We start from the raw sequence: 18,691 nt of genomic DNA on the forward strand, positions 1-18,691 counted from the left end.
CCAGCCTACTCAGCATCAGAAGCAGAAACCAGAAAGTAATCCATTTCACTACCTGATAAAAGAACAGATATAAATCCTTGATTGGTTAATGACTTCAGGCTCTGTGAAGCCAGGGTGAAAAGCTCTTTGACCACAGTGCTTCTCTGCAGTTGAGTCCTTTCATCAACTCAAGCTCTCGCTTTTTTCCACGTTACTAAATATGAATCAAAATCATGAATTACAGTCAGGATGTTTGACCTAGCCAAGTCTTAAAGCATCTTGTCCCCATCCTCACCCTACTCCCTTTATGGGGGCTGGTTAACCAGTGTGGAAGATCAAACGAGATTGCTCCATTCATCTGTTTGTGCCAAGAAAGCAGTGCTTTTTCAATGCCTTTGATGGCACTTGGGTCCTGGCTGAGGACCACCATCAATTCTCACAAGCCTGAGCACAGGCTGTGTTTAATTCCCCATCTTCTGCACTACAGGGCTTAGGTCCAGATTTAAGCCTGTGTTTTGGCATAAGCCTTGGGAATACACGTGGAATAAGGAAGGTCCTTTGAGAAAACACGTGAGAAAAGAATATTGATGTGTATGAAAGATCAGCAACAGGATGGGTCAGATATTTTCTTAGCACAAGACTCTGTCATACTTAACTATAGCATAAAAACATCTTTTTATTGGACTATAGTTGATTTTCAATGTTGTATTCATTTCAGGTGTACAGCAAAGTGATTCAGTTATACATATACATATATCTATTCTTTTTCAGATTCCTTTCCCATATAGGTTACTACAGAGTATTGAGTAGAGTTCCCTGTGCTATACAACAGGTTCTTATTAGTTATCTATTTCATATATTGTAGTGTGTACATGTCATTTCCAATCTCCCTATTTATCCCTCACCCCCCTTTATCCCCTGGTAACCATAGGTTTGTTTTCTACATCTGTGACTCTACTTCTATTTTGTAAATAAGTTCATTTATACCCCCTTTTTTAGATTCCACATATAAGTGATAATCATATGATATTTGTCTTTCTGCGTCTGACTTACTTCACTCAGTATGACAATCTCTAGGTCCATCCATGTTGCTGCAAATGGCATTATTTTGTTCTTTTTTATGGCTGAATAATATTCCATTGTATATATGTACCACATCTTCTTTATCCATTCTTCTGTTGATAGACATTGAGGCTGCTTCCATGTCCTGGCTATTGTAAATAGTGCTGCAGTGAACATTGTGATGCATCTTTTCGAATTATGGTTTCTCTGGGTATATGCCCAGGACAGGGATTGCTGGGTCATATGGTAGTTCTGTTTTTAGTTTTTTTAAGGAACCCCCATACCGTTCTCCGTAGTGGCTGTACCAATTTACATTCCCACCACATAAAAGCATTTTTGAAAGTGTGTCTTCAGTGGATAAGAATTTTGACAATACTTTATTATCCTTCGAGTTTATGTGTGTGTGCACATACACACACATCTTTAGGTAGTCTTCACAACAAACTGTATTTTTAGGAAGCCTCTTACAGTTATACCCTTTTAAAAAAATCCACATATTCCACTAACATGTTTTAAATGCCTCTTTGGTAGAAGTCCATAGTTGAGAAATAAGGTTATATAAATTTGGTATATTTTCTTCTGATCCAGTTTTTTCTTTTTTTTTACTTTAGCACACATAGATATTACACATACTATTTGACATAAATTTTTACATTATATGTACAGTCTGAACATGACTTTTTTTTTAAACTCAACAATGTTTCTGAATTCTAACATTGTTTACACACATAGATTTGTTTTGCTTGTTTTTTTAAACATGGTGTGTAATATTCCATCATATAAAATACATTTTACTTATCTACTCCCTTACTAATGGGCATTTAACTTGATTCCAGCTTTCAGTATTATAAATAATGCTGCCATGAACATCTTTTTACAGGGGTCTCTTGTGGGAGTGGGTCTCTAGGGCAGATGCCTCACAGTGGATCAGAGAGCCTGGGCATATTCCTTTTTCTTGGTGCTGTGAGGTTTTCCTTGGAACGGCTGCATTTGTTTATTCTCCCACCAGCAGCTTATGAAAATACCTATTTCTTTAATCCAGCTATATTTGATACTGTCAAGGTTTTTTTTTTTTTGCCAACCTAATGATTGGAAATATTATTTCTTTTTCTTTTAAATTAATTGATTAATTAATTTATTTTTGGCTGTGTTGGGTCTTTGTTGCTGAGCCTGGGCTTTCTTTTCTTTTCTTTTCTTTTCTTTTTTTTTGCAGTACGTGGGCCTCTCACTGTTGTGGCCTCTCCCGTTGCGGAGCACAGGCTCCAGACGCACAGGCTCAGCGGCCATGGCTCACGGGCCTAGCCGCTCCACAGCATGTGGGATCCTCCCGGACCTGGGCACAAACCCGTGTCCCCTGCATCGGCAGGCGGACTCTCAACCACTGCGCCACCAGGGAAGCCCAGAAATATTATTACTTGTTTCATGTTTACACTTTTAAGAGTCCCATTCTGCAACCATGATATGTCATAATATAACAAGAGACTGCTAAAATCAGATGCATCAAAGAAAAACATATACCCAAAAGCTTATGTTCTATTGCTTTATTTCCAAACGTAAAAGGAATTGTCATTTGGATAAAAAGATTAAACTGATTCATTCTTGGACAAACATTTATTAAGCATTTTGTACTAGGCACTAGGATTACAAAGATAAACAGATTATAGTCTGACATCAATCAGGGGCTTCTCATTCCAGTAGAGGAAAGAGGTACTTAAACCAGTAGTTTCTGCACAGAGGAAGGAGAAAATCACTTTAATTGTCTTAATGGTGGGGACTGAATGTTAGAAAGGCACCAATTTCAAAGAGTAGTAAATGCCTTGTTAAGTATTTTAAAAGATTTTCACACCTTAATTTTTAGCTGGGCACTACCGTAGTATAGATGGTACATGACAGAACTCCCTCAAGAGCCACAGTGAGCTGTAGACAGGCTCACAGACGGGAACCTGTCCCCAAATCCCCGCTGGGAACACAGGTTAGAGGTGCCTGTGCTCAGCACACCCCCTCCACCAGCAGTGAACAGTTGCTCAGCATCTGGCACGTACTTAGCACCGTGCTAGGGGCAGAGGTGCACACACATACCAAGATGTGGATGATGAGGTTCCTGCTCATCAGAAGCTCAGAATCCAGATGAGGATATAAGACAATTTGTGTTGATGACACTTTCATACTAACTCAGGAAAAGAAACTAAATCAAATTCAAATGATGCTTCCATATGGCCCACAGACAATGGACCGGAAACTTGAATGCCTAGAGAAATGTCTTAGAGGGAAACAGTGAGTAGAATCATAAACTGATCCAGGTACTGAGCTATAGTGTAGAAGAGTAGATAAGTAAAATTGTTATACAATAAGTTCTTTAATCCACAGCCCTACACATAGTAGATATGCAATACATTTAACATCTTTTTGGATTGAGAGAATGTGTTAATGACTGGGGCTCGGTTATTACTACAAATATGTCAAGAAAAATCAGTCTTTTTAGTTTTTTTGTTTTGTTTTTTAGGTCAAGAAGTGGTTTTCAAGTGCCTTGGGGAAGGAATTCTTGAGAAAGCCTTTCAGGGGTATAATGCTTGCATTTTTGCATATGGACAGACAGGTAAGTAGCCACTTACAGTCAGTGATATTAAATGTGCATTTCTTAAAACATAGATATAGAAAACACTTTGGGAAACCATAGAAAAATGCTTCTGACTTCACGGGTTTGGCTGAATTAGATGATCAAAAGTAATCCTCATTTTGAAGGTTTGACAGTTGTGGTAACTCAGTAATTTTAGTGTTAATGAGCAAAGCTAGTTTTAAACTATTAAGTGTCATTTTCCTAAATTATAGTTTTAACCTGTATTTGAACTAGGAAAATAATTACCAGTTTCTCGGTATAAATGTTATAGTGAAAAACTAGAAAAACTCTTAGTATCGTCCTCTTAGTATCATCTAGAGGGCTTCACCAGGATATTAAACAAAAACAGGCTAGTGGCTCAGCCATTAGCACTCTGAGCCACCATCATTCCAATTATAAAGTCGGAATAAATCAATAAATCATAACAATACTGCCTATTGTCACATCACAGGACAATTAGGGGAATATATATCAAAGCACTTTCACAAATGTGAAATATTGATATTTTGTGGGTAAAATACTGTTAATGTTACTTGATGTTGATATTTACCATGTGTACTTTTAAGGATTACATATTTGTAGTGCTTACATTTGTACGTATCCATCTGTAAGAGAGGTGCCCTCTGGGTCTCACAGTGAAAGTCAAACTGGAGGCCGTGAGTATAATAGAAAGAATAGTAGCCTTGGTGTCCAAGGGACTGGCCTTTGGGGGCCAAATTGTCTACTTCTGCTGTGTGGCCTTGGCTGCTGTGTATGAAACACTTGTGTAGTTGAAGCGTTACAATTTGCTTCCTCTTCCATCCTCCTTTCTTTCTGCTTGCCCTTCTCCAGGCTCAGGAAAATCCTTCTCCATGATGGGCAATGCTGAGCAGCGGGGCCTCATTCCAAGGCTCTGCTGTGCTTTATTTCAAAGGATCTCTCTGGAGCAAAATGAGTCACAGACCTTTAAAGTCGAAGTATCCTATATGGAAATTTATAATGAGAAAGTTCGGGATCTTTTAGACCCCAAAGGGTAAGTTAATGGTTGAAATTAACCTTGTAGTAGGGGTAATAATTTTAAGTGATCCTGAAGTTAAAGTTGCAGGTGAGTATATGTATTTGTGCCCTTGGTCAGTACTCTAGTTTCAGTTCATTTACTGAGAAATCATCAGCTTCTCAAAGCCTGTTGGTATATCTAGTATTCATAGTTTATCCTATATTCATGTATAAAGTTGCTTACATATGCCATTTAAAAGGATGTTTTTACTATTTTGTTATTTTTGCCACTATGGTTTATTCATAAAAATTGAGTTAAAAACGACACATTGGCCCTTCCATTTATGTTGGAAAGTAGCACCTCTAAATTGGAGGCAAAGTGGTTGAAGGTTTCAAATGACCCAGCCTAAGCAAGTCATTCTTTTCCGGGGATGTACACTGGAATCACTTGGGAGGCTTTTTAAGGATACACTGGCCTGAGCCCCTGCTCTAGAGCCTATGATTCAGTAGACCCAGGGAGAAACCCAGGCATCTTTATTTTTTAAAAACTAGGTGATAAAAACCAGATGAGTTTGTTTCATAGAGGAAGGAGAGGGCCATTTACCTTTTTGTTAATTAAAATTTTTATTGATTTAAAAATAATATATATAAAAATTTAGAAAGTAGGTAAATGTAAGAAGAAATTAAAATGACCTATATAATTCCATCACTCAAAAATAACTGCTATTGGGCTTCCCTGGTGGCGCAGTGGTTGAGAGTCCGCCTGCCGATGCAGGCGACACGGGTTCGTGCCCCGGTCCGGGAAGATCCCACATGCCACGGAGCAGCTGGGCCCGTGAGCCATGGCCGCTGAGCCTGCGTGTCCGGAGCCTGTGCTCCGCAATGGAAGAGGCCACAACAGTGAGAGGCCCGCGTACCGCAAAAAAAAAAAAAAAAAAAAACTGCTATTAACACTTTGGTGCATTTTGATCCTGTGTTTCAAATCTATGGGGTGGATGTGTGGTATGCGTGTTTAGGTTATTCTCTAAATACAATTCAATATCTTGAATTTTTTATATAACATGATGGAAATATTTTTAAATGTTTTTAGCAGCTGTATAATCAAGGGTATAATTAGAGGCATAAGATAAAAATTATGGATGGAAAGGAAGTGACCCAATCATCAGAAATAGTTTTAGTTATTAACTGTTTAATGCATATGAAAGAACATTTACAATATATGTAAGGTTTAAAGAATAATAAAATCAATGACTGTCCTACTCACCGTTTGGCTTAATAAATGGAACATGACCGATATTTTTGAAGCCACCTGTATGCTCCTCTTTGATACTATTTCAATTCCTACCATTCCTACTATTACGAATTTTATGTTTCTCATTATCTTCCTCCTCTTTAAGAGTTTACACATAATTTTGCACAATTTTTAACTGTGTGTAAGTGGCGTCGTAATACATGCGTCCTTCGGCGACTTGCTACTTTTCCCCTCAATGATTCATTCGTTCTGATAGATGAAGTAATAACTTATTAATTTTTACTGCTCTTTAGTATTCCATTGTATAATTATACCATAATTTATTTATTCTATCTCCTGTCATTTGTGTGGTTTCCACTTTTTACCACTACTGTGCTGCTCTGAGCATTCTTGTACATTCCTCCTGGTGTACAAATGCAGGAGTTTCTAGGGAATACATCTAGAAGTGGAATTGTGGGTCAGAAGCTACAGAATCTTCAACTTTGGTACTGCAAACCTGTTTTCCGAAATGGTTGTACCAGTTTACACTCCCACCAGCAGTGTACAAGAATCCCAGATGTTAGACACCATCAGAAGCACTTGATATTGTGCTAGATTTATTTTTTCTTGCTCATGAATAGCATTAAAGCACCTCTGGTTGTGCAAACAGACTGAGCCGAGTTCTGAATCCATGGGCATTCAAAGCAGCTCTCTTGAAACTGTGCACTTGGTCTGCCCTTGTTTAGAGTACAGCAGAATTGCTTGTTGTCACATTGCATTCTTCATCCTTAAAATAAAGTTAGTAAAACCCACTTTGTGGAACTGTGAGATTAAGATTAAGTGAGATAACTGAGAGGTTCTTAGGGAACAAGGTCGAGACTTCAGGAAGTGCTCATTCTTAGTTTCTTTTTTCCACACTTGAGTGATGCCAAGCATTGACTCTTGATTTGAAAAGTGATTAGTATCTGATGAAAAAGGTGTCATATACAACATGGCTATAATATATATTATAGCTCTGCTTTTCATCTCAATTATCTATTGATAAGCTCTTCAAATGGGTCCCAAACCAGGATTGCCATTTAAAAATTCAAAAGAGCCCTAAAATCTTCACCAGCAGAGCCAATTCTAAATATAGGATAAATATCAGTAACTACAAACAACTACTATACTATAACATTACTTTCTGTATAAAATGGTCAGCACAGAAGCAGCGTAAATCAATGCTGCTGATCTGAAAAGGTAAATTAAAACACTTTAATATTGTTCACTACTTGCTCAAAACTTTTAAGACATTACTTACTGAGAATATGCTTATTTATAGAATAGCCTGAAGGTTAAATTCAATTCTGGCCTGTTCTTTGCTTCATTTCCTTTTTTTCCCTCCTCCCACATGAAATTGAAGTTCATTTACTAAAGCAAGTTGGCCTAACGTAGTATTCTGTGTACTGGCTGTTTAGTTTGGGAGTAGAGAGAGAATTTTTTAAATAGTACGTTACTTTAAATAGAAATCAGAGTATAAAAGACATTCCTCATAAGGAATGCTGTTTTTTTAATCCAAATAAAATAGCTTTTAGAATACTTTTTGATTGTTAAAAAAAATTCCTTTGAAATTGCAATCTTAGTTTCTGAGTACTTTTAAAAGTACTTCTTTTTAGAAAGAAAAGCTCAAGTTGGGTCTGACTCATTCATTCCTTTTTCCTTTCTCTCGAAGGAGTAGACAGTCTCTTAAAGTTCGAGAGCATAAAGTTTTGGGACCATATGTAGATGGTTTATCCCAACTGGCTGTCACTAGTTTTGAGGTAAGTGCCATTAAAAAAAAAAAGTCTTTTAAAAACTGACAGTAAATTGAAGTATATAGGTGATGTTGAATATATTTTTATGTGAATGCTTTATAGCATATTGATGCCGTTCATGGTCTCAGAAACCCAGTATTAACCACCCAAACAGAAAGAAAGAGCTTTAATCACACTCTTCAGCCTGCTTGGTTGTGAGGGGTTTGCAGTATTGTTGGGAGGCCCAGTGTTTTGAGATTGCTGAATATTTTCACTAATAACACTCTGCTGAAACAGTTCTCCCTGAAGTTTCCAGTGATGTCCTTCTGGACAAATCTGGACAAATGTAAACAGTATTTGGTAGTTATTTCAACCCTTTCTCTTTGACAGTGTCTCCTGCCTTAGTTTCCATTACTTTTCACTCTTTGGGTTCTTCTGTTTTTCTGAATCGATCCTTCTTCCATTGACCCATTTCCTTTTCCTACTCCTTGACTTTTATGCCTTCTCATGTCCTGGCTCTATGTTTTGTCCCTATTTTTATTGTCATTACTTTGGAAATCCCATAAAAGAAACTGCTGTCTATTGCTGAAGAATACCGATAAATAAATGAATGAGCAAATATATCCTTCCACTTAGAAGTGCCATCTATGTGCTGTGTTTGTCTTTGCATCATTTTAGACTCAGTAGGACTAAAATTAATATGCAAGATAACTCTCTCCAGCCATTTAAACATAGACAGTTCTATCATTGCTTAGATCAGAAATAAAGTGCAGTCATTACTTTGAAAACACTGAGATCCTGAAATGAATGAAGACCCCCCTGGCATGAAGGTGCTAAGTCAGCACTTTTGCTAAGGTGCCTGCCTTGTAGCTCAGTGTTAAAAGGATCAGTGTCCATCTCCTCCTGTTACTCATTAGTAAGAGCTGGGGAATTTGTGATTTGCATTCAGCTCTGCCTCTTATTAGGTGTGGGAAGAGTTATTTGACCTCCATGAACTTCAGTGTCCTTGTGTGTAAAATCAGGAAAATACTTCTTTTATAAAGTTCATTCATCAAAAGTTGTTTAAGAGCCATAGGTTCTGGGTGTCCTAAAGCAGGTGTACAGAGTCGAAGAAAGAAACTTTCCTGTCCTGGGAGAGCCACGGTGTTGGAGGAGGGAGGCAAATAATCAAGCAGTAGAGAGCTGTGCAGGAGAGTTAGGATAAAACAAGGTAACTACCGTTATTGAGTATCTGGAATGCTCAATAAATATTAGCTCTTTTCTCCTTAGTAACTTGCAAAGGGAAAAATAGGTACTTAACAGAGAAAGAAGACAATTGCAGGATGGGAAGAATGGGGGAGCGGCAGAGTCAAGATGGTGGTGTGGGAAGACGCGGAGTTAGCATCTCCCCACAACTTGGGTGCCTGTGTGCCACTGGTGGGGGACTCTGACGCACAAGGAGATGGGAGGAACCCCAAAGTGAACCAGTAGGATGTAGGGGGACTGAGCGGGGAGGAGAAGTGGAGGCCAGACAGGATCGGCACCCCTGAGGCCAGGGAGATCAGGAGAGGCAGGCAGGAGGGACTCTCTGGGAAGAGCGGGAGAGGAGCAGAGGGCGAATACCTGGCCCACTTGGGCCGGGGAGCCTACTGAGCTCCCAAGCTGATACCCCCTGGCCCAAAGCCCTATCTGGGCCGCGTGGGTCCTGGGAGCAAGGAGGGAGGCCCAGGAGGTCAGGAGAGACAGGCGGGAGGAGCCATCTAGGAGGAATCGGAGAGGAGTGGAGGGCGATTGCCCCGCCCACTCGGGCACAGGGAGCCTGTTGGGCTCCCAGGTGAGGTCCCCTGCCCTCTGAGACCAGCGGTGGGGGGCACGCCTGGGACCCTTCTGTTCCTTGAGCCTAAGCCCCACCCCCACCCCTGCCAGCTCCCAGGGCCTTTTCCAGCCCTGTGGGTCCTGAGCATTGGCCCCACCCACCACCCAAACCTGCCCTTAGGCCCCACCTTCCACAGCCAAGGCCTTCCGCCCCCCCTGCCACCCCCTTTTTTTTTGCCACCCTAGGTGGCTTGCGGGATCTTGGTTCACGAGCCTGGGTTCAGGCCAAAGCTCCTACGGTGGGAGCTCCAAATCTGAACCACTGGACTAACAGAGAACCTCAGACCCCAGGGAATATTCATTGGAGTGAGGTCTCATGTAGTTCCTCATCTCAGCACCAAGACCCAGCTCTACCCAACAGCCTACAAACGCCAGTGTTGAAAGCCTCAGGCCAAACAACCAGTAAGACAGGAACACAATCCCACTCATAAAAAGAAAAACCAAAACCAAAACCAAAATGAGATGGCAAAAAAATGTGTCACAGATGAAGAAGCAAGGTAAAAACCTACAAGACCAAATAAATGAGGAGAATATAGGCAATCTACCTGAAAAATAATTCAGAGTAATGATAGTAAAGATGATCCAGAATCTTGGAAATAAAATGGAGGCACAGATTCAGAAAACACAAGAAATGTTTAACAAAGATCTAGAAGAACTAAAGAACAAACAAACAGAGATAAACAACACAATAACTGAAATGAAAAATACACTAGAAGGAATCAATAACAGAATAACTGAGGTAGAAGAACGAATAAGTGAGCTGGAAGACAAAATGATGGAAATAACTGCCGAGGAGCAGAATAAAGAAAAAAGAATGAAAAGAATTGAAGACGCTCTCAGAGAACTCTGGGACAACACTAGACACAGCAACATTTGAATTATAGGGATCCCAGAAGAAGAAGAGAAAAAGAAAGGGACTGAGAAAATATTTGAAGAGATTATAGTTGAAAACTTCCCTAACATGGGAAAGGAAATAGTCACCCAAGTCCAGGAAACACAGAGAGTCCCATACAGGATAAACCCTAGGAAAAACACCAAGACACATATTAATCAAACTAACAAAAATTAAATTCAAAGAAAAAATATTAAAAGCAGCAAGGGAAAAACAAAAAATAACGTACAAAGGACTCCCCATAGGTTCCAGCTGATGTTTCAGCAGAAACTCTCCAGGCCAGAAGAGAGTGGCAGGATATACTTAGAGGGATGAAAGGGAAGAACCTACAACCAAGATTACTCTGCCCAGCAAGGATCTCATTCAAATTCGATGGAGAAATCAAAAGCTTTTCAGACAAGCAAAAGCTAAGAGAATTCAACACCACCACACCAGCTTTACAACAAATGTTAAAGAAACTTCTCTAAGCAGGAAACACAAGAGAAGAAAAAGACCCACAAAAACAAACCCAAAACAATTAAGAAAGTGGTAATAGGAGCATGGTACTGATAATAACCTTGAATGTAAATGGATTAAATACCCCAACCAAAAGACACAGACTGGCTGAATGGATACAAAAATAAGACCCATATATATAGTGTCTGCAAGAGACCCACTTCAGACCTAGGGATACATATAGACCGAAAGTGAAGGGATGGAAAAGGATATTCCATGCAAATGGAAATCAGAAGAAAGCTGGAGTAGCAATACTCGTATCAGATAAAATAGACTTTAAAATAAAGACTGTTACAAGAGGTAAGGAGGGACACTACATAATAATCAAAGGATCAATCCAAGAAAAAGATATAACAGTTATAAATGTTTATGCACCCAACATAGGAGCACCTCAATACATAAGGCAAATGCTAACAACCGTGAAAGGAGAAATCGACAGTAACACAATAATAGAGGGGGACGTTAACACTCCACTTACACCAATGGACAGATCATCCAAACAGAACATAAAGAAACACAAGCTTTAAATGACACAATAGACCAGATAGATCTAATTGATGTCTACAGAACATTCCACCCAAAAGTGGTACAATACACTTTCTTCTAAAGTGCACATGAAACATTCTCCAGGATAGATCACATCTTGGGTCACAAATCAAGCCTCGGAAAATTTAAGAAAATTGAAGTCGTATCAAGCATCTTTTCCGACCACAATGCTATGAGATTGGAAATCGATTAAAGGAAAAAAACTGTAAGAAACACAAATACATGGAGGCTAAACAGTGCACTACTAAATAACCAAGAGATTACTGAAGAAATCAAAGAAGAAATTAAAAAATTCATAGAAACAAACGACAATGAAAACATGCCAACCCAAAACCTATGGGACACAGCAAAAGCAGTTCTAAGAAGGAAGCTTATAGCAATACAGTTTCACCTCAAGGAACAAGAAATATCTCAAATAAACAATCTAACCCTACACTTAAAACAACTAGAGAAAGAAGAACAAAGAAACCCAAAGTCAGTAGAAGGAAAGAAATCATGAAGATCAGAGCAGAATTAAATGAAATAGAAACGAAGAAAACAATAGCAAAGATCAATAAAACTAAAAGCTGGTTCTTTGAGAAGATAAATAAAATTGATAAACCCTTAGCCAGACTCATTAAGAAAAAAGGGAGAAGACTCAAATCAATAGAATTAGAAATGAAAAGTGAGAAATCACAACTGACACTGCAGAAATACAAAGGATGATAAGAGACTACTACAGACAACTATATGCCAATAAAATGGACAACCACAAAGAAATGGACAGTCTTGGAAAGGTACAATTTTCCAAGACTGAACGAAGAATTAGAAAATACAAACAGACCTATCACAAGTAATTAAATTGAAACTGTAATTAAAAATCTTCCAACAAACAAAAGTCCAGGACCAGACGGCTTCAGAGGCAAATTCTGTCAAACATTTAGAGAAGAGCTAACACCAGTCCTTCTCAAACTCTTCCAAAAAATTGCAGAGGGAGAAACACTCCCAAATTCATTCTACAAAGCCACCATCACCCCGATACTAAAACCAGAAAAAGATATCCCCAAAAAAGAAAATTATAGACCAGTATCACTGATGAACATAGATGCAAAAATCCTGAACAAAATACTAGCAAACAGAATCCAACAGCACATTAAAAGTATCATAAATCATGATCAACTGGGATTTATCCCAGGAATTCAAGGATTGTTCAGTATATGCAAATCAATACAACACATTAACAAGTTAAGGAATAAAAACCATATGATCATCTCAATAGATGCAGAAAAAGCTTTTGACAAAATTCAACACTCGTTTATGATTAAAAAACTCTCCAGAAAATGGGCATAGAAGGAACCTTCCTCAACATAGTAAAGGCCATATATGACAAACCCACAGCAAACATCATACTCAATGGTGAAAAACTGAAAGCACTTCCACTAAGATCAGGAACAAGACAAGGATGTCCACTCTCACCACTCTTATTCAACATAGTTTGGAAGTCCTAGCCTCAGCAGTCAGAGAAGAAAAAGAAATAAAAAGAATACAAATTGGAAAAGAAGAATTAAAATGTCATTCTTTGCCGATGACATGATACTATACATAGAAAATCCTAAAGGTGCCACCAGAAAACTAGAACTAATCAATGAATTTGGTAAGGTTGCAGGATACAAAATTAGTGCACAGAAATCTCTGGCATTCCTATACACCAACAACAAAAAATAAGAAAGAAAAATTAAGGAAACACTCTCATTTACCATTGCAACAAAAAGAATAAAATACCTAGGAATAAACCTGCCTAAGGAGGTGAAAGGCTTGTACTCAGAAAACTATAAAACACTGATGAAAGAAATCAAAGATGACATAAACAGATGGAGAAATATACCATGTTCTTGTATTAGAAGAATCAATAATTGTGGAAATGACTGTACTGCGCAAAGCAATCTACAGATTCAATGTAATCCCTATCAAACTACCAATAGCATTCTTCACAGAATTAGAACAAAAAATTTTGCAATTCGTATGGAAACACAAAAGACCCCGAATAGCCAAAGCAATCTTGAGAAAGAAAAACAGAGTTGGAGGAATCAGGCTCCCTGACTTCAAATTATACCACAAAGCTACAGTAATCAAGACAGTATGGTACTGGCACAGAAACAGAAATATAGATCAATGGTGCAGGATAGAATGCCCAGAGATAAACCCATGCACATATGGGCACTTAATTTATGACAGAGGAGGCAAGACCATACAGTGGAGAAAAGTCAGCCTCTTCAATAAGTGGTGCTGGGCAGGGAGATCAGCTCGGTGCTTTGTGACCGCCTGGAGGGGTGGGATGGGGAGGGTGGGAGGGAGGGAGATGCATGAGGGAAGGGATGTGGGAACAGATGTATATGTATGACTGATTCACTTTGTTATAAAGCAGAAACTAATAAAAAAAAAAAAAAGTGGTGCTGGGAAAACTACCGCTACATGTAAAAGCATGAAATTAGAACACTACCTAACACCATACACAGAAATATACTCCAAATGGATTAAAGACTTAAATGTAAGATCAGACACTATAAAACTCTTAGAAGAAAACGTAGGAAAACACTCTTTGACATAAACCACAGCAAGATCTTTTGTGACCCACTTCCTAGAGTAATGGAAATAAAAACAAAAATAAACAAATGGGGAGCTTCCCTGGTGGCACAGTGGTTGAGAGTCCGCCTGCTGATGCAGGGGACACGGGTTCGTGCCCCGGTCCGGGAAGATCCCACATGCCGTGGAGCGGCTAGGCCTGTGAGCCATGGCCGCTGAGCCTGCGCGTCCGGGGCCTGTGCTCCGCAACGGGAGAGGCCACAACAGTGAGAGGCCCGTGTACTGCAAAAGAAATAAAAATAAAATAAACAAATAATGGGACTTAATTAAACTCAAAAGCTTTTGCACAACAAAGGAAACCATAAACAAGACAAAAAGACAACCCTCAGAATGGGAGAATATATTTGCAAATGAAACAACAGACAACAGATCAGTCTACAAAATATACAAACAGCTCATGGAGCTCAATATCAGAAAAACAAACAATCCAGTTAAAAAATGGGTGGAAGACCTAAATAGACATTTCACCAAGGAAGACATACAGATGGCCAAGAGGCACATGAAAAGATGCTCAGCATCACTAATTACTAGAGAAATGCAAATCAAAACTACAATGAGGTATCACCTCACGCCACTCAGAATGGCCATTATCAAAAAGTCTAGAAACAATAAATGCTAGAAAGGGTGTGGTGAAAAGGGACCCTCCTGCACTGTTGGTGGGAATGTAAATTGATACAACCACTATCAAAATGGTATGGAGGTTCCTTAAAAAACTAAAAATAGAATTACCATATGACCCAGCTGTCCCACTACTGGACATATACCCTGAGAAAACCACAATTCAGAAAGAGACATGTACTACAATGTTCATTGCAGCACTATTTACAATAGCCAGGACATGGAAGCAACCTAAGTGTCCATCGACAGATGAATGGATAAAGAAGATGTGGCACATATATACAATGGAATATTACTCAGCCATAAAAAGAAACGAAAACTGTAGTTATCTGTAGTGAGGTGGATGGCCCTAGAGTCTGTCATACAGAGTGAAGTAAGTCAGAAAGAGAAAAACAAATACCGTATGCTAATGCATATATATGGAATTAAAAAAAGAAAAAAAAACTGGTGGTGATGAACCTAGTTGCAGGGCAGGAGTAAAGAAGTAGACATAGAAAATGGACTTGAGGACATAGGGTGGGAGGGCAAAGCTCGGGTGAAGTGAGAGTAGCATCGATGTATATACACTACCGAATGTAAAGTAGTTGGCTGGTGGGAAGCAGCAGCATAGCACAGGGAGATCTGCTCAGTCCTCTGCGATGACCTAGCCAGTGGGATAGGGAGGATGGGAGGGAGGCTGAAGAGGGAGGGGATATGGGGATATGTATATGCATATGGATGATTCGCTTTGTTGTGCAACAGAAACTAACACAGTATTGTGAAGCAATTATACTCCAATAAAGATCTATTAAAAAAATAAAGTAAAATAAAACCTCTGCTGAGCACAGGGAACTCTACTCAATACTCTATAATGACCTCTCTGGGGAAAGAATCTAAAAAATGAGCGGATGTATGTATATGTATAACCGAATCACTTTTCTGTACAGCAAAAACTAACACAACATTGTAAATCAACTATACTCCAATAGAAATTTAAAAAAATAAACAAAAAGAATGGGGGAAACATTTCATGCACTAGAAAGCACTGAGGGAGTGGAAGCTCAAAACAGGCTCTGTGGAGGAGAAGCAGGTTTATATGGAAGGGTGGTGACACATGCGTCATAATTAACACATACGCTTGATGGGCAGGATGCTGTTCTTGGGTTTTGTGCTTCTAATATTTTCCTTCTGCTTTTTCTCTAGGATATCGAGTCATTGATGTCTGAGGGAAATAAGTCTCGGACGGTAGCTGCGACCAACATGAATGAAGAAAGTAGCCGCTCCCATGCTGTGTTCAACATCATCATCACACAGACGCTGTATGACCTACAGTCTGGGGTGAGGGATCAGGGTAGAACCTTCGGTGGCAGTGAAAGAACTCTCCCTGCATGAGTGAACTGTTTCATGACTGGATTCAGTTCCTGAGAACTGTATGCCAGCTCTTCTACTTACTAGATGAGCTACTTTGCTTACATCATTTAATTTGTTAGGTCTTACTTTATATATAACATTTAAAAAAAATTGGATTCCTTGTATAAACTCCCTAAAGGACGTGATGATGTCACCATACAGCTTTTAATATGTATCCTTTCATACTGAAATTCCCCTAAAAACAACTGGGTTTACTTCATAGTCACTAAGGGATATTAAAGAGGAAACTGCAACATTTAGCCTAAAGAAAGCTTTTTCAAAAAAAGAAGGATTTGACCTGAATACGGAGGAATCCTCATGTCCTGGTATGTTCTCATAGGTGCCTAAAAGCTCCAGCTTTCTGACTGTATTCTGGAAAGCCCAGTGCACTTGCTTCCCAACTACAAAACAAAATGCCACAGTGCTACGCCAACCTAAATTTTGCCCATGAAACTGCTAGTCTAAGAACTCTTCTTACAATTTAAAATATTCTTGAGGAGTATGCCTTGTTGCAGCGGGATGGCTTTAGTTGTGGTGCTGAGATATATGTAGATGTCTGTGTGGTTTCTGCACTCACGTGTGTCGTTTCTCTCGTTTCTCACGACTAGAATTCGGGAGAGAAAGTGAGCAAGGTCAGCTTGGTGGACCTGGCGGGTAGCGAGAGAGTGTCTAAAACGGGAGCTGCGGGAGAGCGACTGAAAGAAGGCAGCAACATTAACAAGTAAGAGGCTGGTGCAACTCCCGCGTTGAACTGGAACGCCCCACCCAGCTTCTTGTGTGCCTGGGGGACTTGTCACATTATCAGGGGTCAGATGGCTCTGATCACAGATGATTCAGAGTCTGTGTAGCTTTAGTGAACTGGGTTGAAGAAAAACATCCACCTGCCTCTATTGAGATGCATGAGGTTTAGTAAAATGCCTCAAACATTGTACAGACACCCAGTGTATCACTGTATAATATAGTCTTAGGTGAACGCAAGTTGCAATTTTGTAAATCCAATCATATCTTAAATTTAACTCGAGGAGCTTATTCTGTAAGAAAATCTGCTTCGAATCCCTTTGTAAGGCTAGTACTGTTTAAACATCAATACCTGCCCCCGAAAAGTAACATTTATTGACGAACTGCCATCCTGAAATCTCACTCTTTGCCTTGAGTGCCTGCAGCATGCCCAGGGATGTGGTGAAGGCTGAAGGAGAGCCGAGGTGCTGGGTGTGTAGGAGTTGGCCCGGTGGACAAGGAGATGAAGGCATTTCACTCAGAGGGTACAGCACAGGCACAGTAAATGCCCATAATGTGCTTAGAACAAAGCCTGGCACGTAGTATACGCTGAATAAATATTAATGGTTGTAGCTATTATTTTTATAAGCTGTATAAACAGCGTGAGTAGAAAGTAGCTTTGTTTGTACTTGAATTTTTCTGTTGAGACACAGAAGGTGACAAGAGAATATAGTCAGGAACATGTTTGTGCAGCTTGCATTTCAAAATGGTACTGGCACATTGTAATTTTACAAAAGTTTACAAAAGTTTAAAATTAGCAGTGAAATATCACCCCCTCTATCAGATGGACAGAGCCGTGCTCACTGCACAGGCGGCTGCTTTACGGGGTTAACTCCCAGTCATTCTGTCTCCTGCTCTCATAACAAAGGATTTTGCTCTATTTCATGACAAAGCATTGTAGGAGCCCAGGCGGGCACACAGCTCTGCATTCCAAAATGAGTGCAAGAACCAGGATGGGGAAGCAGAAATGAGGGTGTGAGGATGCAGGTACCAAAGAAAAGACTGTCAGCCCTCCTAGACCTTTGTTTACTGGTGCTAAGCCATGCCAGCCCTTTGCCTGTGTCTACACTTGCGGGAAGCCACTGGGAATTCTGTGCTGTGAATTTATGGAAATTTTGAGTATGGCTGGCCTTCATGTGTAATGATTACTAGTTTCTGTTGACCTCTTACTACATGCCAGGCACTGTTCTGAATGCTCTATATGTAATAAGTCACATCAGCATTGTGAGATGGGTCTATTATACCCATTTTACAGATGAGGAGACCAAGGTAGAGAGCAGTGGAATAATATATCCAGGGTCACAAAACTCTAAGCGTGGATCCTAGATTTGGTTTTAGGCAGTTTGGCTCGAGAGCCCAGGCTCACCCCACTGCTGTAAGTGGGGTACCCAAGTGTTCTGTTTGTCCTGATTGATACTTTTGTCCCAGAGGAAATATTAATAGTGCCCCCTTCAATTTGGACACTAAATTATGTAGTGTCTCAAACTGGACTATCTCAAGGCCACATGATAACATGATTTAGGTACTGCAGCTACTGGCTCTTTTCCATTATGACTTAATGGATTGAATGGCATTCTCTTAGCTTCCTACTATCTTTCCTTAGCTATATACTGGCTCTTTCACAAATGGATTTATGTATTCCTTACTACTAGTCTGTGAGATGTCTACATTTTTATGGTTCTTTTTAGTTTTGTTTTTTTTTTTGTTTTTTTTTTTGCGGTATGCAGGCCTCTCACTGTTGCGGCCTCTCCCATTGCGGAGCACAGGCTCCGGACGCGCAGGCTCAGCGGCCATGGCTCACGGGCCCAGCCGCTCCGCGGCATGTGGGATCCTCCCAGACCGGGGCACGAATCCGTGTCCCC

General features: G+C 39.8%; 1 protein-coding gene across 1 annotated transcript in view; it reads left to right on the forward strand.

Moving 5' to 3' along the window:
• Window positions 1-18,691, forward strand: part of KIF13A (kinesin family member 13A) — a 217,177-nt gene that overhangs the window by 132,201 nt on the left and 66,285 nt on the right. Inside the window, 5 exon segments of the mRNA XM_079712079.1 lie at window positions 3,545-3,637; window positions 4,490-4,670; window positions 7,576-7,663; window positions 15,846-15,980; window positions 16,661-16,773. Of these exon segments, the coding sequence (XP_079568205.1) occupies window positions 3,545-3,637; window positions 4,490-4,670; window positions 7,576-7,663; window positions 15,846-15,980; window positions 16,661-16,773 (610 nt within the window).

Source organism: Hyperoodon ampullatus (genome assembly GCF_949752795.1).
Source record: "Hyperoodon ampullatus genome assembly, chromosome: 10".
Taxonomy (NCBI): domain Eukaryota; kingdom Metazoa; phylum Chordata; class Mammalia; order Artiodactyla; family Ziphiidae; genus Hyperoodon; species Hyperoodon ampullatus.